At 46.1% G+C, this 26541-nt stretch overlaps 1 protein-coding gene across 1 annotated transcript; it reads right to left on the reverse strand.

The window, feature by feature from the left end:
* Positions 1 to 2062: 2062 nt before the first annotated feature.
* LOC146181654 (uncharacterized) lies at positions 2063 to 26541 on the reverse strand. Its single transcript, XM_084575824.1, has 7 exons — positions 26517 to 26541; positions 25271 to 25493; positions 17332 to 17386; positions 11746 to 11876; positions 10070 to 10628; positions 7701 to 7935; positions 2063 to 3134 (listed from the first exon to the last, which is right to left on the reverse strand). The coding sequence occupies exons 1-7, from the start codon at positions 26539 to 26541 to the stop codon at positions 2422 to 2424; spliced, it is 1941 nt and encodes a 646-aa protein (XP_084431950.1). The 3' UTR covers positions 2063 to 2421.

Consider the following 26541-nt stretch of genomic DNA (forward strand, 5'->3'; position numbering starts at 1 on the left):
AGCAGTGGGAAGCCGTGCTGGTCAGCTCGGACCCGCAGATTCAACTACGGGCCATCGAGCGGTCTAATAAGGCCGTCGCCAGCCATGGACTAGCGGCCATCTAGTACGTCTCTTCTTAGACCTGCTTGAGCGACGAAATAAATGTTTTCCAATCCAATCCAAATCAACGCGATTCTTCTAAATATTCCAATGGCTTGTGTGGCGAATCCCTCTAGCTTTCTGATTGTTCCATCATTATATCCATTTTCCTGAATGAATAGTCCTAAGATTCTGATTTGATCTACCTTTGGAACTGGTTTTCCTTCTACTTTAATATCAAATTCCTAGCTGCGCTTGCATCGGAGTGACTTTGGGTTATAGACGAACAAATCTGATTTTTGCGGCGAGCATGATAGACCCCTACTGGCAGCGTAGTCTATGACAGTGTCCGCCGCCGCTTGCAGGCGCTCCTCAATGCTCGCATCACTACCCTGGTTAACCCAGAGATTGATGTCATCCGCATAAATACTGAAATTTAGCCCCTTTATGCTCCTCGGAGCTTCTGGGAGGCCACTCATCGCCACGTTGAAAAGGAACGGGGAGAGAACCGAGCCCTGCGGCGTCCCCCTGCTCCCTAACTTCACTGTGGGGGACTGAATGTCTTGAAACTTTATGCAGGCAGTTCTGTTTGACAAGAAGTCCTTGATGTACTCATATGTCCGTTCACCTACTCCGATTTCTTGGTGACCGTGGAGGATCGCTACGTGTTTAACTTTGTCAACAGCCTTTGTCAAGTCGAGGCCGAGAATCACTTTGGCGTCTCTAAAACGCGAGTAGATTATGTCGTATTTGAGTCGGAGCATCACGTCCTGCGTGCTCAACCCCGGTCGAAAGCCGACCATCTCGTGCGGCCACAGGTCGTGTTTATCCATAAAGCAGTTCAGTCACATATCACGTAGACACACCACACTTTGGCACTGCATGGCCGCCATCTTAGGTTTGAAAACAATAACGCACAACTAAAACAAGTCACGTACGCCCCAACTTCGGTTATTCTGGGGGTCACATTGTCAGGGAAAAAGAATATATGGATATACAAAGGAAGCTCTATACTTTGGACGTAGTAGGGGTGACTTTTAGTGGGGAACGTACTCTTCTTCTCGAGCATGGAGAGAGTTTAAGCTAACACAGGGAAAGCTATACTGTTCCGAGGCAACGTGCACGTAAGCGTCCTTCCTCGCCCGACCGACGGTCACATATACGGGTCCCGTGAACATATGGGGGTTTACAGAACAATTCAGCGCGTGTATAAATGCAACATGGACAATTTAGTGGATGCCGCCTATTACGTGATAAACACCACTCAGGAGCAGCGAAGAAAGGTGTTCGAACCTCATTTCAGACTAGCTTGGGAATGTTGGGAAAAAAACTCTGAAAAAAAAACTATTTCACGGCGCTCAAAAACAGACCAACGCGCACAGCTGAGCCACAAAGACTATGCCTCTCCACAATTCTCACTCTAAATCCCTTACTCGGTCGAGGTTTTAAGGCCTAAAGCGAAACTATGCCCTGCAGCCAAGGAAAAGTAGCTATTGGAAAAGTGCGTTCACATATACGGTGCAACTTTGTCGGCCAGTGAAACTTTGTCCGCACCTACCTCAGAGCAGCCACCAGCCTGCTAAAACGAGCGCACTGTTCGGCGGAGCGTTACATCAAATTATCAAGATCCTTATCTCGCCTGCCCTGTCGTATTTACAGGTATTTCAGTACTATGGCATCAATGATGCCCAGACCAAATCTCAATTACTCATAACGTGAGACGTCATGGGTATTCATTACACCGACTGTAGATGTTTGTGCAAAAGTGATACAAATATGCGATTTCTGCTGCAGAATTCATATAAAGACAAAGAGGTCACTGCATGCAGCAGAAAGGAGGAGATTTCATAGACATTTAGTATGATAATTTGCTTTTAAAATGGTGCAAGGCACAGGTTGCCGTTCTGATTGACGCACTTGCCGGGTTTTTGGTGCGTCCCCACATAATCACTCACTGAGAGAACGAAAACAACATGTAGCATTGTGCTTATATTTTATTATACAATGAGCCACAACCGCTTCGCATAGCGGCTAACATACGAATAATGCACAGCACGCAGAAAATGCGATGGACAACATGTGCAGGAAATAAAAACAAAATAACCTCACGGCATGGTCAGTGTACCTTTAATAAATAAATCTTAGGTTTTAAAGTGTTGCGTATATATATTTTAACAGCCACGAACTCGGACAAGAAAGACGGCCTGATAGAGAAGTTTTTAAGGCTACTGAATTTAAAAGAGAAAACAAAGCACTACGCTTGGATGGTAGAGATGACTTCTATGCGCAAACAAGCTTACTTGGTTTGTCTGATTTAACTTTGGTGATTCCAAGGGTATACCATCACTCCCACTCGCACCTTGCGTGTTCGGCACATGAATGAACATTGAGAACAGTCGGCCACGACAAGATATACACCGTACCGTCTTGCATGCGTACTACGTCCACCGGCTCGGCGATTGCCGAGTAAACAGGCTGATATACTGATGGCACTACCGGCAATTTACACGGGTCGTACCGCGTATACCAGGGCCGCGATGGCGGGCCCGGGACCCACCGTCCTTTCAGTATAAAATCTGGTCGAGCAGGCGAATCCCGCCCTTGTAGGCTCAGATGTTCCTTCGCTGAGAGAGGTTCCGATGACGCCGCGGGCGGCTCCCCTTTTTGCAGCTTATCGCCTCGCGAACGACGGGACGACGGTCTAGAAGGAAACGGGAGCGAGGGCCTTATGGTTTCTTGTTCTTGCGCCAATCGCTCCATCGAAAGAGATGACTTGTGTCTCGAGCGCAGTTCGTGTTCACTAGACAACTGCGGCGCCTGCTGTGGCCAAGGACGTGCAGAGCGCCGTCTAACGGGTGGCGCCGCAGGGTCCTGCGTCAACTGCGGCGAGTTTTGAGAAGGAGGCGGCGGTAGTGGTCGCCGCAAGACAATACCAGCGTCTGATTCAGGGTATTTTTTGGTCCGAACATGCCCAGTCCAGAGCTCAGAATTTGACCCCGTGCTGTGCTCTTCATCATTCCAGTGGCTCCTATGGTTGAAGTCGGAGCCAGCGGACTCTGTGGAGCAACATAAAAGAGAATTTGAGGAAGCTAAACACGCTCTGTATCAGTGAAAATAATTGTGATTGCAGGTAACAATTTTACTCCACGCGGACGCATTTGCAACCATCGCCCAAGATTTTGTGCACTGCAACTCGTTGGTGTCATAATTGCCTCTGAGAACGAATCTGCCGGCTGGAGGTGCATGCAGCCTTTTCTACAAAACATATCGCTAAAACAAAAGAGCCATGGCGTTGTTATTTAAAAAAGGCATTCATTTTAAATTTAGAATTCATTGCAAGGCTAGATTGATGGGATTTTTATATAATACGATAGTCTATGGATAGCACGAAAAACCGCTTCCCAAAGCAACCAAGTAGTTCTAATTATTGCGGTTTCAATCCGTTAACTGAATGACTAACTTTTTCATTACACTTAACATTCACCGGAGCAACATCTCTGACTACTGGCGTCATTCGTAGGCTTATCCGCCCGTCGCTTCGTCCATCATGGTGCGGGGAGGCGAAGCTGGACCGTATCCTTCATCGCGCTGGAGCGCCGCACTCCGGATCAACTGGTCTATGCGTGGCTGCAGTAGGCTGCGGTAGTGAAGAACTCCCCAATACTCAACTACTATGAGCTGCACGAAGGACAGCCACGTACTAACTCGTCTGTTTGGGAACCTTGGTCAGCGCAAATGGTTGGTGACTGCCCAATAGAGTGACAAAAATACTTTGTTGGTTTTGGCATGACTAGTATTAAGCTAGAAATGGTCTAATATCGTATGTATGGTCTTCGTTTCATTTTTGGTAAACTTTTACACCAAGCTTCCTGAGAAGCCAGGCCGACGGCAACTGTGCCGACCGCTATATATAGGCTAAGAAGTTTACAGGGGTCAAGTGAATGCAGCTAGCACAGGACCAGGTTAACTGAAGGAAAACTGGAGAGACATTTGCCCTGCAGTAGGTATAGACCGGTTGGTGAAGATGATGGAATTAGCAACACTTTCGCGATAATGACGCAAATCGGAATACGGAACTTGTAAGAATGATTCCTTTCCCACGTTCCCGCCTTAAATGAACAACCCGATTTAAGAGCTTCACCCAACTTTTTGATATCGTGTGGTCTCGTTGTGTCACTTGTCATCTTCAAGTAACCATCTGCCAGAGCCAGGGGTATCAGATTTTAGTCAGAACGATTATTACAACACCGCCAAAGTTTTAAAAAACGGGGGCTTTAACGGTTTTTGTTAAAATTAAGACAGAGTGTGTGTGTGTGTGGGGGGGGGGGGGGGACAGCAGTTACCCATGACTTTCAACCAAAACTTGCTGTCGATTGGGATCTCTCATCATGGGCTTCCTTTTACTCCCTCCTCTCAAATTTTATTTTCTTCTCTCCATATTCCCCGTTTATTATTAACAGAGGTGCACTTTATGCTTTGCAAGCATATTACACAAACAATGATCGCAAATAATTCCATTCTGTTGCAGTTCTATCAATTTTCGATACATGGTGCCAAATCGTATAGCTTCTACGAATTAACTATTGTTCATTCCAATTAATCAGTCATATTCAGTTACTTGTTTCTAAAGTACAACTCGTAAAGCAGTAAAGCTTTAATAACATCCATCTATGGAGACTACATTGGCGCTAGTGCCGATGTTTGAGTTGTAGCATTAAGACAAACGACCGCCTCTGGACAGACATCACACGGACAATCATGTTTCGGTAAGACCCGATGACAAAGCCTCTTATGCCAGCTCAACGAGTCAAGAAATATTGTGTCAGGTCCCTAACACCCCCCTTCGGGCTGATGATGCCGCAGCTTGCATCCCACTACAATACGTATTGAAGAAGAGATAACGTTCAAAGTCATCTTCATAAAAATGGTGTGGTCGGCGTCGTTGCCGAAAAATCAATATCATGCTTACGATAGTAGGCGGGGCAACTAGAACTGGCCCTGACTAGAACAGGTCGGCGGGCTGTGTAAAACTGTATGGCAGTTTGCGAGGGCAGGGGCTGCCAACGCCGGCTTCTCCTTCGAGAAGAGAATGGAACTATCCGACATCCAAAGACTCTGAATAAGAGAGACTGCATTTAAGATGGCCAGGTTTCTGGGAGACATTGAAATACTTAGGCAACTGTGGGTTATTATAAACTAATATTACTATAAGGTAATGAAAATGATTTCGTGTCTTTCCTGCTCTCGCAGCGAGCAAAGTATAAAAGTCAAAATTACAAAATCGTTAAAGTAGCTCGAATGGTTTCGCAATCTCCCAGTTAATTTCTACTTCAAAATATGAATAGATAATTTTTAAAATAAATTGAGACATCCTCAAATTTGCATAAGACAATTTTATTATTTTATTACTATAAATTGAAAAATTCTGTAGTGCGTAGCCAAGTCCCGCTTCTGAGGTTTTTCTCACGCTTGCAGCGGGTGATTCTGATGTACTTCAGAAAACAGATGGTTGTACTTTTATATCATGTGAACTAACAGCGGAACAGACTAATATAATGAAATAAGAATGCTGACTGTATGGGCATAAGGTTTCAGCGCGTTCTAAAATCTTACGTTCGATATTTTTCCCGTTCTTACAGTCATCGGAATAAAATGGAGGCAACACTTTAAAACCTTGCAGTTAAAATCTGAGAACACGCCTAAGGGATATCTTTGTACACATTAATTGTCATCGGGAATAAATTTACATTTCAAGACTGTTTCAGAGAAGACCCAACATTTTCTGGATACGACCACACTGGAATGTTCTTATAGCTTGGTTAGAGCGGGTGTATATACTCTTGTCGGGTGGTCTGCATGAAATTTTGCCGACGAGTGCATTGAATTGTTGTGTCCGATAAAATAAAGATTTAAAATAAGGGATGCGTGAAAAAGCTCCTACATGACTTGTGATCCTAGAAGGGAGCCTAGTACTTATTGCTGTGGCATCATACGACTAATATTGGCCGCCAGAAAATCCGGCGACGGCTTTGTTAGCCAAAAAAGAGCAATTCTTTGCCAGGTTCTAAAATGATATTGTCGCGCGATGACTGAACGTTGGGGTACCTGCAGTTATGTTTTGCAGGAGCTGCCAACTCGGCTTTTACTTAGCATGGGAGGGTGACACCGGAATCAGAATGCTACGACCATTGAATTATGTGCCAGACAAGTTACCTCTAGAGAATGCAGTAGCGTACATGCGGCTTGGTTAAAGCAGAGACTAATATGCGGGGTGGTAGCCCATGCTATCACGTGATACTCTTAAAGGTGGACCTTTAGTGTCCCCCTTAATTTCTAAACCTATGCCTGCTGGTTTGGACACCTTTTCGAAGAGCGTAAAGACCAATAGTAGGTCTTGAAAGCGCGGCCAGGAATGTCGCTAGTTGTTGGGACCTAAACTTTCGAAGAGGTCGCGCGCAAAGGATTTTAAGAGCTAGAATTCTATTACGGCCGATTTCACCAAGGTCATCAAATGGGACAATTTGACCTTGAATGCAGGGTCAACTGGCGTCGCCAGGCACGTACACCGCGCCGCATGCCTGGTGCATTGAGGACCATTGGAGAGGATAAGAACGTACGCTGCGCATCAGCTGCCATAGAGAGGAGTGGAGAGGTGGTCTAAGTAGCCTCCATAGGCACGCTGCTCTAAAGGTAGTGCAAGGGCAAGGGCACACTACTTGGTGGGCACCTCAACCGCGCCTTGAGTGAAGGGAGGAAGGAATGATTGAAAGACAGGCGTCCGTGTGCTTTGCACTGTAAGGACACGTTAAAGATCATCATGTGGTCGAAGACACTCCGCAGCCCTTAATTTCGGCTCCTCTTTCTTTTCGCTTTCACTCTCACCTTTCTTCGTTTTTATAGGCTGGGGTTCAGGTGTTTACGCAAAAAGTATGAAAGATAGGGCACAGTTTCTTTCCAGTAAACCAGTTAAGAGCTACCATGGGGGGGGGGGGGGGGGGGAGGTAGACTGCTTCGGAATAATTTCGATCACCTCGGGATTCCTAATCTGGGCATATATACCATCATCAACACCCGCTTTCGAGTTAAGGAGCCTCCATACAAACGCCGTTCCTAGGATGATGCAAGCTCAAATATGAGGGGCGGGTGCGGGCGCAAGATTTGGTGAGCCAACCACACTATGCTGGAAGGCTGGGCTGCGGTCTCACCCACCTATCTTAAAGGCTAAGCCAGAATGACGATCGCCTGTTAGCACGGCCGTGTCACGCGGTCTACCACTAGTCTATCACTACACCACTAGTCTACCAGTCTCAGACATGGTCATGTTACCTGCAAACTCGAGAGCTATGACCCGTGTTTCGCTCATAACAGCACCGATGCCCGTGCCTCTAGATAATATCGGCAACTTCAACGCTGTCGGCAAAATTAACGTTAAGGTATTGAAAAATCACGCAGAAGGCTGCTTTTTGCTTGTTTGCGCTTTGCACATTCCCACCATCGCAATGCGGGCGCAGTACCGAACACCAGTGAATTGGGGATTTCTGGCTGAACAGCAAAGCTACACTCAGCTACTCTGATTAGCTGTTTTGGCGAGCATGCGTGCATTGCAGATCGAGGACACTCACGTGCATTTTCCGTACATGGTTGCGAATTCTGCTTTCTCCTAATGTACGGGGAGGGGCACGACGGCCCGGCATGTGGTTCCGTCTTCGCGTCGTGGTCTCGTAGAGGCTTATGAAGCTGTTGCTCCACGTCACTTGGCTGTCTTACCCGACTCCCAACGAATAAGGGCATCGCAGAGTGCGGCGATGCAGGTTGGCTGGACGACGGGTGCCTACTGCTGGGCCTAGACTCCGGTGCCTGCACCGAAGGAGATCTCAGTTACCGCTTGTGGCGAAGAGGCGAAAAGTGTCCGCTACATTGCAAACCTCCACGCGGATTTCGAACGAAGTTGCTGTACGGCTCCACGTGCAAATCGAGTGCTGATGCAATCCCAATGTTAAAACCAAGGTGCGCCGACAACATTCATGACTCTACAAAGACCTGCAAACGTTTCTTTCATCCTCTCCTTACACCCGTGTTTGTTGTCTGCATAATAAGAGTATCTTGCGTAGACTCCCGGATTCTATTCCAAAGGGCTGTTCGATAACTTATTATTGGCGGCGGATGTAGCGATATGCTCACTGAGATGAGTTTCTTTGGCGGTACGTATGGGTTAGCTTGCCCGTTTAAAATATGTATACTGTTTACGGAGTGCCTTTATTAATGTACAATATGATTTCCCATGCTTGTGCTGCCGGAGATGTCAAGTGCTTGCACCGACGAACCTGAAGACCTGGCTTTAACTTCCGTAACGACACAATCCACTGCGTGCCTTGATCAATAACTGAGAGCATGAAATATAATATAATAATGCACCGCGCCTCTTCAAAGTAAGAGGCGCGGTGCAGCTCCCAATTCAAGGCATACTGAATTGTTTACCTCTCGTATACTCAAATCCCAGCTCAAAGTAAGCTAGGACCTCTCGAGTGTACAGAGAAAACGCTCACGGACCTCAAAAGTATGTCGACAGTTAGTCAATACGCGACTCTCCATGTATTCCGGGACTTCAAGAGCAGGGGCAATATCTTTGCTTTGTGGTAGGGCTGTCATATAGATCTGGGCTCCAGATACGGTTTTCGTAAAAAACGTCTTAGAGTACGTACTTCCGATCATACATGTGAAATTAACAGCACGTGTGTAAAGCATACACCTTAAGCAGAGTGCAGAAGGAGATATAAGCAACGCAGATCCCAATGTGTATTGAATACGACTGTAAACTTTGAGCTCCACAATATAGTAATTAAGAACAGATAAGCACGAAACATTCAAACCTTATTTACCTTTATAGCCAACCCGAGTAAAAAATGGCACGTATTCTCTACTACCAAGTGTTTTATGCATAAATACAAATATTTTACAAGTTCTTGGGCACTTTTACCTTTTTATACAAATATACGGAACGCCGTGCAGGCTTTACAGGAGCCGGACGCTGTTTAAACGTAAAAAATCTTTCTCGATAAATAGTTCATAACTCTGGTTGACGTCGTTCAGGCTCAACCGGGGACCTCACGTGCAGGCTATTGTATGAGAATCTAATAGATAAAATCTATTGAATAGCGGTTCCGAACAGGAATACGCCACTAGAGTCTTAGTCTAGTAGCGCACATTCGTTATCGATCTACATTTGCACGGTATAGATTAAGGAGGAAGCCTTTCGCGCTGACAGGACGCATTGCATCTTCAAGGCCACACAAGGTAGTGTAGATATTTTTATTTCATTAATGCCCTCTTCTCATAAATGTGCCATAAATGCCCCGTTCTTATATCGATACTCGTGAGGTGCAAAGGGCTTAACGACCTTAAGCAAATTCGGCTACGAAGGATGCTCGAAAGAAGGCTTCGGCAGTTTCGATTGCCGAGAGTTCGATGCCGTCGACTGACGGCGCCCTGCATTTCACCATTACCTAAGACGGTCGCACAACCAGTATCCAACTTGCGTTCTCGGGATAGCCAGTGGAGCACACAACACACACAACCGTCTTGGCGAAGCAGTAATCGTCAGCAAAGCTATGTTAACTGCAGATACGCGGCATTCCACCATTTGTTCCAAGTTGCTGCCCATGGCACCGCCTGCCACCTGCCTAATAGTCAGTGGGTAAGATGCTCTACTGCTAATCCTAAGGACGCGGGATCGAATCCCGGCCATGGTGAATGCTTTTCATGGAGGCCGAAAGCAAGGCACATGTGTTCTTAGTGATATATATGCACTTTAAAGAACCCCACTTGGACGAAAGCTTAGAAGCCTTCCTAGGGTGTCCCTCAAAACCTCAGTCTCTTTTAGGACGATAAACCTCATATACTATGACCACTATGTCTGCGCCACCTATCTTGTCTTTGAAAACGTAATTTTCACTGGCTCTGTCAACCGGGTCGCGGACAACCGAGCACGTACTTGTGTTCCAAAAGGCCCACACCGGATTCCAGCGGCAATGTCTCCAAAGTTTTTGCAATATGGTGGTGGTGAGAGCATTCTCCAGGTGGGAGAATTCTCATAGTCACCTCCTCGTGACGGCGGACTGGGCGACGTTGGTGGGGTCGAGATTGTGGTCGTAGCCCAGGCAGGCGACTGGTGCGGTCCTTGGCAATGCTGGTGCTGCTCCTGCTGCTGGAGGTGCTGGTTTTGAGGGTGGTGGTGTCGATGCTGCTGCTGGTTATGGTTGTCATACTTCAGCCGCTGCATCGCTGCCTCTGGGCACAACAACACTTTGTACTCTGGATGCTGTTGCAGCGAAGGCGAACTAATAGGTGACATCCGCCCTTCCAACTCCTTCGACCGCACGAACGGCATTGCAGGCTTGGGCACCCTAAGATCCGCCGATGGCCCTTGGCGTGTCGACAGCGCGGGCTTCGGAGGCTTGCAGGTACCCTTGACTGGAACCAGTACCTCGTTGAGGTTCCCGTCCTCACACTGTTTGCCCTGTGGTGCGTCCGGCATGTCCCATTCTCGTGGTCTGCGAGTGGAATGGGCAGGCAAAAAGTACAATAAAGCGATACAGAAAAGAGTGCAGAGGATGAAAATGAACATTTTGACGCACCATTAATGACTCCTCGGTACGTCCTTCTCATGTTAGGCCCGCACAGTTTCTCTGCGCTTCTCGCAGTGTTTTTCTGGCGATTTTAGTAATTTGCTTTGTTTCGGTATATTTACTCCTTCATAGTTTAATTGTACTTCTTCACGATGGTAGTTAAAGCCAAAAAGAAAATTGTCATTCACCCATCTGGCGAAAGTTGTCGCGTTTCATAGAGTAGTCGAGGGGCTGATTACACATCAACCAAAATGACAAAATTCACAAACCTGTATCAGCCCCCATAGCTACTGCTCGGCAGGTCCACAGTCAGAATCGGCCAAGAAGGATACTAACCGATCGGTTTGTAACGAAGTTGTGAGTTTTTTGTGGTACCGATGCGTAATTTGACGCAAATGCCGAAGGGTGAGCGAATTATGTTTTAGTGATCCACATTCCCGTCATAATACCGGCGTTTGTAGGAGACAACATTTTCACTGAGGGCAGGTAAGGATGTGGTTTATTGAACAGCCGATAAGGTGTTAAGAAACGCGTGCAAGTGTGGAGCGGTTTTTCTGCTTCCTCTCACTGCGCCCTCAAGTGAGGGACAAAAACGACTGTTAAAAAGCGCGGGCCCAAGGTAAGAGGGTAACGACACTGGCATACGTCCTGCCCTCCTTCCAAACCTGCGCATGTGAATCTTTGCGGCATGTTAATACTCCCATGGTACAAACGTACCAAAAAATTTCCAAAGCAGTGACCCTGTTGCACTGTCCCAGTCCTATGAAAAAGATACAATGCAGAGTTCGGCAACTTATGTAATAAAAATCATCGAAACAACTATCTTGGTTTACAAGAACCCCTATTCGAATCTGCGCAGCTTGAAAGCGAAGGAGTGAAAATTTGCCCTCTCCCTGTCTGTGGTTGACGCTAGTTATGGAATGGCCCATAACGAGTGCGACTGAATTGCTAAGATGGCGGTGCAGCTTGCTTACCTAGTGTGGTGACTTCCACCAGGCGCGTCGCCTCTGCGACTGTGCACCAGCAGAGCAGCGATGTTTACCTGTTTACGTAGTCGATTTTCCAAAAGTTGCTCTTGGCATTCGAGGCGGCCTTGGTGTCTGACGCAGGGTCCATGTTTTTGATGATAACCTTCTTGAACCACTTTTGGTAGAGAGCGTGGCGTATTGAGCTCTGCGGCAGAGGTGACAGAAGAAGGTGCGGACACACTCATCAAATACACTGGTCTGTTCACTTGATCGAGCATCATAATTTGTAGCTCGCCTTATTGTGCGTATGTTTATAAAATAAAGGGAATACGAAAAATGATCTTTGAGAGTCCTCAGCGTAAGTATAACGTGTTTTTCAGCCTCCACCTTTCAGTCCCATAGGTGAGTACAGGTGTTGTTTACTTTCCTCTGAGCATTATCCTCTAGGCCTAAAGCGGCGTTCATTGGTGCACCAGCTTCGCACAAAATTATGCGCAGGTTACACGCTGCGTTGAATACTTGCGCTTCGCAGTGAAGTTTTATGCTCCTATTCTCATATCACCGGACTTCCTGCAAGGGGGATAGGTTGGTGCGTTAAAGGTCCACTGTGCACCGCACTGCTCTCGGAGCAGAACCGGCTGCGGAGGGAGGTGCACGTAACACCCCCAACTAACTAACTACTGCTTGGTGCCTTCCTTTCCTATTTTGCAGTCGCGTATTCTGACACTTCGACCACCTCAAAAATTGAACGGGGATGTCTATCGCGGTCACATCGTTCCTAGTTTTGCACCGATAAGGACTGAACACCGTAACCGGAACAACACGCACCTCTCCACTCAGGACACCACCTGGTAGGCGATAATCTGCAACACCTCAAATTAGAGGTTCCTCACTACAAAAGGTAAGGATTAATCACAGCTTTGACAAAAGGCAAGTACCCCCCTTCCCTCCTTTTCATGAAACGGCACCTCCAAATCGCTTAGACGGAGGGATTTAGTACGGCTGAAGTCAACATGTTTTTTTCCCCCTTCGAGGCCTTCTTCAGCAAGTTTGGTTTGCTCGCAGGATTTTCTGCCACGCTATTGAATTTCAGGTAGCGACAAAGGAGTTCTCGTTATCGCCATTGCGAGTTTCAATCTGGTGACGCAAATAGATATGGGGGAGCAAGTTGAACACCGCCTTAAATGTATGATATGGAACGTCATTCATGGCTCAATTGCAGATAGCGTTCACGCACTTCTCCTCTGGAGATCGCTAATCCGTAAACGCCTAAAATGTCCCTTAATTATCTGCAACATGCTGAGTAGAATAAAGGCGATTGCTATAACATTACGAGAAAGGGAACATGGCTTAAATGCAAAGGCTGGCCTTGATCAAGTCGCATGAACTTGCATGAGGGCCCAGACGCGTCGCGTCGGACTGGGATCTAAAGACTAAATTTTCTTGCCCCCATCCAAATGGAGCTGCCTGCACTGGCAGCTCCTCATCATCGCCATGTTATGTGATCTCGTTACATCACAATACTCGCGACAGTACCTCCTCCAAAAACGAACTGGCAAAGGCATGCCTGTCATTTGCGATCACGACAGCCACAACACCGAAGTCGGAATTTCTGCAGAATGGTCCTTCAATGGTATAAAATTAGAGTTATGTTCTAAATCAACATTTCTCAAGCAGTTGCGCTTTTTGTGTTTTCGTCATCATCGTCATCATCATCAAGTGACAAATGCAGAAAAGTAAAACCGATTGCTGAGCTACTTGGTGCATTTCACAGAAACGGAAAAATTTCACAGCGCTAACAAAGTGCCTGTCCTGTCTGTGTGTGTGTGTCTATTTGTGAGTTTTTGTTTGTCAGCGCTGTGGAATTTTTTATTCTCTGTGACACAAGAAGATGCCACAGTCTAAAGTTTATAGCTGCAGGCGTGAAGGTGGCAGATGGTCACACATTAACAAAAGCCTAAGCTGGGATAATTGTTCCATTTTTTCTGTCGGCATCATTTTCAAGCTGAATTCTAGTAAGTACTCTTGGAGGTTTTTTTCATTGAGTGAACATGAATAGCCTCCCTATGATGTGTGCCCCTACGGCTGCTATGCATCAAAACTTTTATTGGCCCTCTAGAAACCGTTCTCTGCGAGATAAACAATAGTTTTTGCAACGCATAGCCGGACAAGGACAAAGACGGAGGAGGCATGTGAGACGCACAGGCGCTGAACTGCAACTTTATTTTGGTAATCAGTCAGCCATGTCATATATACCAGAGCGAAACGCCCACAAGAGAGACAAAATCTAGACGTGTAGCGGAAAACCGGTTCAACAAATCAACCACGAGTATAAAAATATCGATAAATCTAAATGCCTAACAGACGATTAACATGAGAAAGTGGCATAAAATGATAATAGTGGCCGTGGCGAAAGTGCGTGAAAAATCAACAAAAATTCCCAGTCCTTAACAAGCAACAATAGCTAAAAAAGTGGATGCTTAAAAAACGTTTTTTATAAGAACTTGTTTAAAAACCGCAGATAAACATATGAGATGGACAAAAAATGAGTGAAACGAGAAAAAAAATTGAAAGAGATGAAAATGTTCAAACAAAATTGAAAGCCAGCAATTAACGCTACAAAACAAAAAACCAATAATGAATTAAACAATGCGACTGACATTGGTATGTAGAATGAAAGAAAATGAATTCATAAGCAATGAAAGCAAAAGGTTAAAATCTAAAAGAGCGAGAAAACCGGACTGCTATTCAAAATGTATAAAACGAAGGAATGTAAGAAGTGCAAATAAAATCAAACATAAAATCAAGCACAATCAGAGAGAAAAGCAATTTCTTTCTTTGAAAGGAAAACTGAGGATGTGCTGACGCATTCACCCTTGTGCTTCTCAATCAAAGCGGCTTCCACTATTTCGCGTGTAAGGTTGTTATTGGGGGGATCTGTTTAGAATGGTTGTTTTCTCAAAGACAGGGGAGTTTTCTATTGCGGTCGCATGTGCGACGACAATGCACTGGCAGGTTTTTGGACGATGACCCTGAAAAATGATTGCTATGCTTTATTAAACGTTTATTAATACATGCCTTGCCACAAGATAGGGTAATAGAGTATACCACCCCTTCTGCGCATGTCACGGCGGGATTCTGGTGCCTTGTGGTGCAGCCATTATCTCTCTTTGTCGCTTTGTTGACCATGCGACAAAGTCTTGATAGGCGGTGCGGGGCTGAAAACACCACGTGAACACCTGCCTTCTTACCAATCTTCTTGAGATTATGAGAAATGTTGTGAATATAAGGTATTATTGCTACATTATTTCGCTGTTGGACTTCAACTGAAGGGCCTGTCATCTTTCCTTTGGAGTTATTTAACAATTTTCTAGCGACAGAAGTTCGTGCGGGTATCCCGACTGCGTCAGCCTGCACACTTTAGCTGAAAAGCTATCCTGAAATCTGTGCTTACATGGCTTCGTCAAGGCGTTACTAAATCTAGATTTTACAATATTCCTTTTGACCAACATTGAATGAGCAGAGCCATAATATTGAAATATTGCAAAAGGAATATCGTACAATCTAGTTTTAGTAACGCCTTGACGAATTCATGTAAGCCCAAATTTTAGGATATCTTTTCAGCTCAAGTGTGCAGACCGACGCAGTCGAGATACCCGCAGGAACTTCTTTCTTCTGTCGCTAGAAAAATGTTAAAGAACTCCAAAGGAAAGATGACAGGCCCTTCAGCTGAAGTCCAACAGCGAAATAAGGTTGCAATAATACCTTATATTCACATGATTTCTCATAATCTAAAGAAGATTGATTGGTAAGAAGGCAGGTGTTCACGTGGTGTTTTCAGCCCCGAACCTCTTATCAAGACTTTGTTGCATGGCCAACAAAACGTTAAAGAGAGATAATGACTGCACCACAAGGCACAAATCCCTCCGTAACGTGCGCAGAAGGGGTGGTGTACTCTGTCCCCCTATCTTTTGGCAAGGCATACATCGGCCAAACCGGCCGATGTATTAATAAACGTGTAATGGAGCAAAGCAATGATTTTTCAGGGTAATCCAAAAACCTGCCAGTGCATTGTCGCACATGCGACCGCAATAGAAAATGCTCCCCTGTCTTTTAGAAAACGACCATTCTAAACAGATCCCCCCCCCCCCCCAATAACAGCCTTGCACGCGAAATAGTGGAAGCCGCTTTGATTGCGAAGCACAAGGATGAATGCGTCAGCACATCCGCAGTTTTCCTTTCGAACAAAGAAATTGCTTTTCCCTCTGATTGTGCTTGATTTTATTTTTGATTTTATTTGCACTCCTTTCATGTCTTCGTTTTATACATTTTGAATTTCAGTCTGGTTTTTTCGCTCTTTTAAACTTTACCCTTTCACTTTCATTGCTTGTTAATTTAATTTCTTTCATTCTACATACTCATGTCAGTCACATTGTTTAATTCATTGTTGGTTTTTTGTTTCGCAGCGTTAATTGTTGTCTCCATTTTTTTTTAACATTTTCATCTCTATTTTGTTTCATGTTTCACTCATTTTTTTTCCATCTCATATGTTTAACTACGGTTTTTAGACAAGTTCTTATAAAAAAATCCTTTTCTGCGCATCCACTTTTTTAGCTATTGTTGCCTGTTAAGGACTGGGAAGTTTTGCTGATTTTTCGCGCACTTTCGCCACGGCCATTATTATCATATGTCGCTTTCTCATGTTAATCGTGTGTTAGATATTTGGATTTATCGATATTTTTATACTCGTGGTTGATTTTGTTGCACCAGTTTTTCGCCACGTGTGTAGATTTTGTCCCTCTTGGCGTTTCGCTCTGATATATATGACATGGTTGGCTGATTACCAAATTAAAGCGCCTGTGCGTCTTACATGTTCCTCCGTCTTTGTCCTTGTCCGGCTACGCGCTAAAAACCTATGGAAAACCAACTAGCTCGACAACTTGTCCTCTTCGAGATAAACAAATGTAATGGAATTAATCCCACAATTTGATTTTGCGTTCAAAATAGAATCTCTATTTCTTTGAATGAACACTTCGAAAGAGAGCTGAGGCGTTACGTTTGTACCATATCGTCTCTGTCCTTTCTTTTCCCACTTTTATTGGGAAACCTTGCCTCCGAGATAGACCGATAGCAGCACCACCGTACGTCGAACACGTCATATAAAAGCTTGTTGTGGTTGTTGTGTTGAGCTTTACGGCACATAGGCAACTAAGGCTATCATGCACCAAACTCAGGGTAAAGCAGATCTTGTTAATAATAACTCAGACTTTGTTTATTAGCTTCACTTCTTTTAAAAAATGAAAACTAGAAGAAATGTCGGGAGTGGCATTCTCTCCTAGCCAAAGAATTGGATGAAATGGAGTGTGTCTATTATAGAAACACATAAAATGTTTTCTCCTGATTTCTTTATATTTCGTGCATGATATTAAAATGTGGTTTACTGTCACTTGTATATTGCATGTCTCACATGTACGTTTTTCTTGTCCGAGGAGTATGGAGCTGCGTGTGAGATGTGTATGTCCAATGCGGAGGCGACACTGCAGGATCACTTCTTCGTTCTTTATGTCTCGATGACTTCCATTCTGAACTATTACTAAGTGCACCAAAAGCGCCAGATTAGGAAACATATGTGCGAAAATTCGTAATGAAGTTTCTCTTGCCTTCCATGTCGTCACTTCCTTCTTGCTCATGAACCTGAAGTACGGGTACCGGTTCCTGCAAAGTGAAGGAGACACAAAAGGCAAGAAAGCAAAATTACAAGCGAGGTAAATCGCTAGGAACGTCAGTCTAAACACAGGGACAGGAATCAAGACAGCCCCTCCCTACTGAGAAACTCCATAACGTAACTGCATCAATCCACCCTTCCTTGTATACAGCACGTGGACATTGTAGGAGGACTGCAACCGAGTGCGCACCCATAGTGGGCACGTTTCGCTTCTTCGAGAACCAATCAGATGCGCAGCATAGCTGCCTGGATGTATTTCACCCAACCGAGGGCCTCCCTTAGTAATTCAAAAGTTCTCAAAAATTATGCTTTTAGCCTTCTACTACATGTATTTCGCTATTTTTATTTAGAATATAGGTACGAGATTTTCATTTACAGTACAGTGGCATTAAGAGGTAAGTGCAGTTACAGGTGCTAAGAGCTAGTAGAAACAAAGTTGAATATTTCAGTGCGCAGCCCTCAGCTCTGCATTTGGGGCTCAAAGGTATCGATTCATACCTAGGGGACACTTGTTAGTGGACACTTCGAAAATATGGACACGCGCGCGCTTCCCGAATGTATGATCAGAGCGAAAGCCACAGCCATTTGGAGACGATATAAGTCCTGCCCTGGTATCCGCATGCTAAGGTTGTACCAAAAGCAACCACGTTCCATGGATCGCTTCTCACTCGTATGATGATTCATCAAGGCATCCCTAAATATTAAAATTGAATAAAAAAAGAGAGCTCAATATTATTTTTATCGTATCTATATTTCAAGCTCGAAGCGCGGTATAAGTTTTCGATCCAACTCGGAAGCGAAGCATGCAACTTGATCTTGAAAAGCTCAGGTTGCATGGCGCAAAAATACCGTGAAACGTTACTTTTGCAATATTGCGAAACTTAACTATCAAAATATTTCCCAACTCAACGACTAATTGTTCACTATGAAACTGCTCATGAGAGCTTTGCACATCAAGGTATCTTTTCTATGAACGTAAGTTGCACTATGGTACATACCTGACGCAAACACATTATCGTCTCCACCGAAGTCAAACGCCAAAAACTCTCCAATGCCATGCTGTCGCAAAGAATGGCGTTTGGTCATCTGTTGTTCGTAAAGAAACGTACCAGCACCAGAAAAGTACCGAGGAAGACAAACTATTGTTTAAACGTCCCGTGCAGACGACCGGCGGCGCACCCATCGTCTTCAGGCTAATTTTTCGGTTATTTTATATCGGCTAAGACGATGACATTTCTCCAGCATAGGCAGCCAAGCCCGTCAACAAACACTATGAAACCTACTGCACGGAAAAGGTTACTGTAGTGCCCATTCTGAATGCTCAGTTGCACTGCAATCGAGCCAAGGGTCGAGACGATGAATTAGTCAAAACCATCGAGAAAAATACACAATACTGTAACTTTGTCAAAAGGCGGACCGAGAAAGTAGACACTTCTATAGAAAGTCCTGTGTTATGTTACATTTGACGGTGGCTATAATATTGGCATGTGCTTCGGGGCATTAGGAAAGGTAGAAGAGGCTGGAGAGAAGAAGAAGAAACGGAAGACACAGTGGTGTGTGCTGGTGTTCCTTGCGTGACCCGCAGCGCTTTAGACTACCAATAAACACCCCCCTTACGTACTGAGCACGTAACAGTTATGGTGGAGTTTGAGGTGTAGATCAACACGGATCCCCGTTGTCTTCGACGAAGCCGCCGGCTCGCTCGCTTGCCACCCCTACCATCTGGCATGGCTCAAGACGGCGACGCTGACCGAACAACACCTGCGGTGAGCAACTGGCAGCACTACCGGGAGCCGCACACATTTGGTGGAATATCTGACGAGAACGTCGACGAGTGGCTAACCAACTACGAGGGGGTGAGCCGGTACAATCGTTGGGACGCGACCGTGAAACTAGCGAACGTAGTGTTCTTGGAAGCCACTGCCCTAGTTTGGTTTGATAATCATGAAGACTCACTTACCAGCTGGGATTGTTTCACAGAAGAAATAAAGGATTGCTCTGGCGACGGATCCTCGAAGAAGAAACGCGCAGAACAAACGTTGATGCAGCGGGCCCAGGTACCTGGCGAGACATGCACCGCATATATCGAGGATATTGTGAAATTGTGCAAAATGGTAAACCCTCGGATGTCCGAGGAAGATAAAGTGGGGCACTTGCTTAAAGGCATCGCTGTAGATGTCTATAATTTTGTTATCAGCAAAGACAATTTGAACTCTACAGCTGACTTCATCAGGCACTGCCGCACTTTCGAAACCTTGAAGTTGCGCCGTATCACTCCTAAATTTGGGCGACTGGCCAACGTCACATCTGTTGCGAGCGTTGATGTCAGTGCTCCGGAGTCCATGGCTGATCTGATACGCCGGATTGTGCGGGAAGAATTGTTGCGTGACAAGGACTCTGCGTGCCGGGACGAACACCAATATGACGGTTGCGCGCTGCAAGCAGAACCCGCGACCCCATCAACTTCCTGGACTGCGGCTTTAAATGCAAGACAGCGACAATCACCGTCTCCTCGGCGTCGTTCTTCCCCTTCGGAAAACTAGAAGACGCGGCCGATGGGGGTGAGGTCGCCGGCAAATCAACGTTCCCAATACCTCTGCCTGTGTTTATGTCAAAGAACAAACTCGAAGTATCCATTGACGGCATTCCCACCATGGTACTAATTGACACTGGCGCAACAGTCTCTGTTAGGAGTTTAGCATTCAAGAATCGATTAGGACATAAAGTGATGTTTAGCGTGAATCAAGCTGTGGTATTTCGTGGTGTTGGCGGTGAATCATTGGTGCCTTTGGGTGTGTGCTATGCGAAAGTTGTGATTGGGGGCCAAGTGTTTCGAACCGAATTCACAGTGTTGCCTCGTTCCACGCATGAAGTGATTCTAGGTACAGACTTTTTGGCAACAGTGTGGTGCAACCTTAGACTGCCGTAGTAGACAGATCTCGCTTAATGCTGCGTTGATGTCGGCCCTTGTAGAAACCTCGTCGCTCGATTTAGGAGCGTTTTCTGTGTCTTAAGATACAGTTGTGCCTGCGATGTCCGAAAAATTCATTCAAGTTATTTCATCTACGAATTTGTGCGAGGATTCCGACGCCGTAGTGGAACCTACAACGCTGGCCTGTGCAAAGAAGAGTATCTTAGTGCCTCGTTGCATAGTTTCAGTCACCAGAGGCCACACCTTGTGTGGACTGTAAACTATTCAGACGAGCCAGCCGTGTTGCCTCGTGGCATGAGGCTCGCTCATTACGAGGAAGGTGTGTCGAATTACGTGGCGGCACTAAGTAACCATGCTCCCGAAGAGAAAACATCTCATTTTGCACAGTCTCGAATCCAGGCAATGATAAACACAGCGTTGGGAGCACAGGAGCGCCGAATTTTGGCAGACCTGCTCTCCAAGCATGTTTCGGTTTTCGACTTCGCCAGAGATCATCAGCCACCGATTCCAAATTCTCGCATCCATCATTCGATTGATACTGGAATTTCTCCCCCGAGCAGACAGAAGCCCTATCGTGTGTCTCCGGCCGAACGTCAGCTTATTGACGAACAAGTTCATGACATGCTCCAACATGGCGTTATCCAGGAATCTTCCTGTCCTTGGGCGGCTCCAGTTATTCTCGTTAAAAAGAAAGACAACACATCGCGTTTCTGTGTAGACTATCGTCGCCTTAATGCCGTCACCAAAAAAGATGTATATCCACTTCCACGTATTGACGATGCAATCGACTGTCTTCATTCGGCGTCATACTTCCCCTAGGTAGACTTGAGATCGGGGTACTGGCAGATACCGATGAACCCAAGCGACAAAGAAAAGACGGCATTTGTGACCCCCGATGGTCTCTATGAGTTCAACGTAATGCCCTTTGGATTGTGCAATGCGCCTGCCACGTTCGAACGATTCATGGACACCGTTCTGCGCGGCCTCAAGTGGAAAATTTGTTTGTGCTATTCGGACGACGTTGTGATCTTCGGCAAGACCTTTCAGGAACACAATAGCCGCCTAGCCATCGTTCTTGATTGCATTGAGAGAGCAGGCCTCGTCCTCAACTCTAAGAAGTGCCACTTTTGCGAACGCCAATCAATTGTTCTTGGTTACTTGGTCGATAAGGATGGTGTTCGGCCGGATCCTCAAAAGGTTGCGGCTGTAACCAGCTTTACAGCACCGAAATCAGTGAAGCAGCTTCAGAGCTTTTTAGGACTGTGTTCCTATTTTCGTCGTTTTGTGCCCAGATTCGCTGACATCGCATACCCGCTCACGTGCATTTTGCACAAAGATGCACCGTTCAATTGGACTACTGACTGCGACTCTGCCTTCCGCCACCTCAAATTCCTTCTGACATCAGGACCTATCCTACGTCACTTCTGTCCTTCTGCCCCCATCGAAGTTCACACCGACGCTAGTGGCGTGGGCGTAGGTGCTGTGCTCATTCAGCGTCATGGCACCGATCACCGCGTGATAGCTTATGCTAGTCGTTCGTTGAGCAAGACGGAGCGCAACTACACCGTTACTGAACAAGAGTGCCTCGCAGTGGTTTTTGTGGTGCAGCGATTCCGTTCCTACCTATATCGCAATGTTTTTACCATCGTCACTGACCACCATTCGCTCTGTTGGCTCGTAAATCTTCGTGACCCTTGCGGCCGGCTCGCTCAATGGGCATTGCGGTTGCAAGAGTTTAACTTCACTGTGGCATACAAAAGCGGCCGCCAACATGCTGACGCTGACTGTCTGTCACGCTTGCCGCTTTCATCAACTGGTAGTGATGATGACAACTTTGATGACTACCTGGCGCCTATCTCGGCAACGTTTCCTGACCCTCAACTGTTCCAGGCAGAACAACGCAACGATCGGACTTTGGCCCCGCTCTTCTCTGCCGCTCATGATTCAAGAGATGCGCGTTTCTGCGTTCGTGCCGGCCTACTTTACAAGAAGAATTTCAACCCCGGAGGTGCACGCTTTCTCCTCGTCGTGCCGGAAAACCACCGCATTCCCGTTCTTGAAATGATGCACGAGGATACCATGTCGGGCCACTTGGGTGTCGCCCGGACATTTCATTGAACACAGGAACGCTTTTACTGGCCGAAAATGCGTCAAGTCATTCAGCGCTATGTAGCCAGTTGCGTCAAGTGCCAGCAGTACAAGCTCCCTACTTCCCGTCCACCTGGACCGCTGCACCTCATTGCGCCTCCGACCACACCCTTCGAGCAGTTGGGCATCGACCTCTTGGGTCCTTTTCCGCGATCTTCCAACGGTAACCGGTGGATAGTGGTATGTGTTGACCATCTCACTTGATATTCACAAACAGCCGCAATACCCTCAGCCACTGCTTACGAAGTATCCCTATTTCTTCTGCGATTTCTCGTCCTGCGCCATGGCCCTCCTCGAGTTCTGATCAGTGACCGTGGGCGCCAATTTACTGCTGAAGTTATCGAAGAACTCCTTCGTCTATGCACCTGCGATTACCGTCATACAACGCCGTATCACCCGCAATCGAATGGACTTGTTGAACGGACCAACCGCACTCTGACCACTATGTTGGCGATGTACGTGGACTCTGATCACAAGAACTGGGATGAAATCCTCCCTTTTATTACATTCGCATATAACACTGCACAGCATGAGACGACTGGCTACAGTCCGTTTTACCTCCTGTATGCTCGAGTTCCCCGCAGTTGTCTTGATACCATCCTTCCTATCTCCCTCCACAACGAGCCTTCTATCGCCACTACTTTATGTCGAGCCGAAGAAGCTCGCCGCGTTGCCCGCCTCCGCATCCTAGACTCACAGAAACGTTCGAAGGAGCGTTATGACAACCGACGTCCACATGTCTCTTATGTGCCCGGTGATTTAGTGTTGCTGTTGACGCCGCTGCGCAAGCTAGCCCAGAAGCTGCTGTTTCGTTATAGCGGCCCTTTTGTCGTTTTGGAGCGCCTGAGTGATGTGAAATATGTAATTTCACGCCGCACCGAAAGTGGCCGATGCTCACGCCGGACCCAGGTGGTGCATGTGGCTCGGCTAAAAAGGTTCCATCCCCGGCACCTTCCTTGAACTGCTTGTCCTGGGGCTTCGTCTGCGAGGGGGGAAGTGTCACGTGCTTCGGGGCATCAAGAAAGAAAGAAGAGGCTGGAGAGAAGAAGAAGAAACGGAAGACACAGTGGTGTGTGCTGGTGTTCCTTGCGTGACTCGCATCGCTTTAGACTACCAATAAGCGCCCCCCTCACGTACTGAGTACGTAACAATATAATGAATTCATAAAGGCACAGCTACGGCATCATTGTCTGCCAAGCATGTATATCAATTATCTGAATAAAGTTTTTCCAATAGTGGCAGAAGAAAGACACTTAAGTATGGTCGCTGCAACCCTTCTGTAAAGCAACATTACGCAGAACAAAACTTACCAGGGCCAAAAGGAACTGCTCATGATAAATAGAATCACGTATTATTCCTTTTTCACTCTTTTCAATGTCAACTGTGAAATACCTGAGAGTGTTTACGGGCCAACCAAATTTTTCAAATGTTTAGAGTGTGTTGCGGATAGAGCCATTGTTGTTGTGTTGATTTTATGTTTGCACAGTTGTGGCATCGTAGTCTACTTTTTGATTTACTGCTAGTTATTTCTGTTCTCCTAGACCGACAGGATCACATCGGTCTGAGACAGTAACACTGTGCGGCGAATTGTTTGCATGGGAATTCCATTTCATTGTCTGTTTTCCTCTTGACTAGTGAGACAAATGATACTTGATGTCTTCGAGCTAACATGTCCGATTCACAACCAACTTGTTTAAAAAGTTCGACTCGACTATGTGAAAAGTCATTTTGTTTCCTAATCAACTGTCCTCTGCTGAAACACACCATATAAGGTTACCCGAGCTTAATTTCTTCGAACGGCGCCAGAGCTCTTTAAAACATCCGGAAACCCCTGGGAGCTCATAACTAAATGGTATATAACCAGCATCGATGTTCTGCCACCGGTCCTTGATGGTCATGCCTCCTCTATGACGTATGACTGTCTCAGCCAAAGAGCAATGAGTTAAATTACTGTGTCATAAAGTCAGCGCACAATACCGACAAGAGACAAAAAGAAATAGGACACAAAGGCCATTTCTTTTTGTGTTACGGCATGTTTTATGCTGGTGTTTTTAAATTATGCATCCCCAACAACCCCGGCAGCTTGCTCGCCCAGAGTTATTTTCCGCATTTATATGTTGAGCTTTCCTTCTAGTGCATGAGAGCTGCAAGAGGGTCTCTTGCTTACAGCATGGCTGTGTGCCACTCAAATGCGTGAAGGAGAATGACAGACTAAAGCCTGAAACAGTGTCACTAAACCTATATACATTAACTAACACTGCAGAGCGTCGATACTTATTCTAACACCTCCATCAACATATCTCAATGTCCGGTGCACTACGCAAAATTAACACATGCAGCCCATTTAAACGCCTCGAGGACTTGGCCGACGCTCTTCTGCACCAAATTCACTGACAAGCCCTGAATGACTTCTTTTTCCTTTTATATATGGCCATGAATATTAAAATTAGCCGAGGTTAAGCGTAGTTAAACGTGACATTCAGCGAGCGTTCTACAGCATTCTGTTCGTCCTCCTTGTCCTTGAAGGTCGTCAATCGAAGGCCCACATGACGACCGGTATTTACATAGTGAAGATCTTGCTTCAAGACCCTGCCCAGGGGTAGAACACCGCGCTAAATACAGGCATGCATCAGTGATCAAGGTGGCTCGTTATGATGGCGTCCTGTGCCATGTAGGTACACAGCAGATTGTTACTTGATTACGAGTACCATTACCACAATCTATGGCCAAAGGACAGGCTTTTTACAAGACGTATATCGTTTTGTACCGCAAGGAAAGCGACGAAGGGACTCACTGGAGCGCCGTGTACACGTGCTGTACGCGCAGTGCCTTGTTCGGGCTTTCGTGGATGACGTGCGCGACCAGCTGCACAAGTTTTCCCGCGGGCCTCCTGACGCGCGTGCCAAGAGGGAGCAGCTTGCCCAGGCGACCCGGGAGAAGCTCGGTGACGATGCACGTGTCATCTGGGCTGGCTATGTTCCGGGTGGAGCTGCAACGCCGGTCTGGTGCTGAACAAGCTGTACGGTCACGCCAGGAGATGGGGTGGTGAGTTTATTTCAAGGCCCTCGCATGTTCTTTAGATGCTAGTAGCACACAATCTACTTGTGATGCGCGCCTTTTGTCAACCAAGCTATCCCACCATGATACCATAATCTGCCCCATTGCGTGACAATACACAAATGAGGCGGCACGACATAAACTCTAACAAGCATCACAGATACAGTGCGAAAACAGATACAGAACTCCTTAGTCTAGCCTGTTCGAATACAGCAAGCGCACAAACCATGTGTAACGACGATATTGATATGCGAATTATGCTCTATAATTTGTAATCACTTTAAACATTGAACGCTTAACGCCATCGGGAGCAACATATTGCGTACAAAGGGGAGGGGGCCTAATGCATGTATTTTATTTGTTTCAGACCGCAAAGGTTTCTGAATACGCCCCTGATGATAACGAGCAGTACGTGGGTTCGTTTTGTGTATCCTTTTTATCGAAGCACCCGCCGAACAAGCTGGTAAACAGAGTTCTGCGGCGCTGCGGTCCAGAGCTCTACTACTTTGTCGCTGTGACGAGTGACTGCTATCAACGTAGAAGAATAAGCCAATTTGCCCCTAACAACAAAAACCTTTTTTTCCTAATGCGGTTATTTCTTTATGGATGCAGAGAAACGGGCTGCTGATATTCTGGTCACCGAGATTTGCTCGAACACCAAGTTGAGAACGCAAAACAGTCAATACCAATGCCTAAACATCGAAACTAAAATAATAACAGCATGCGCAGGGCGTTAACTATTCAAACAAATAATATTTGTGCGAGTAGGTGAGCAATAAAGAACGGTTGGGAGTAAAGAAAATAAATGGAGCAGTTAAGTGCAGTTATCAGCGTAAGCTGTTCTTTTTCGTTTACTTTACTAAAGACTGTGGAAGACACCAAATAGCGATGACAAGGTTGTGTTTCGAGTTCCCATGTTCACAGAAGAATACTGCATGTGCGCGTACATAAACCGTCTATCCGCTTGAACAACTGCGGCAAACGTTGCGCGCGACACAGGAGGCGCAT

This window comes from Amblyomma maculatum, chromosome 8 (assembly GCF_055883805.1).
Source record: "Amblyomma maculatum isolate TAMU_Amacu chromosome 8, ASM5588380v1, whole genome shotgun sequence".
Classification (NCBI taxonomy): Eukaryota; Metazoa; Arthropoda; class Arachnida; order Ixodida; family Ixodidae; genus Amblyomma; species Amblyomma maculatum.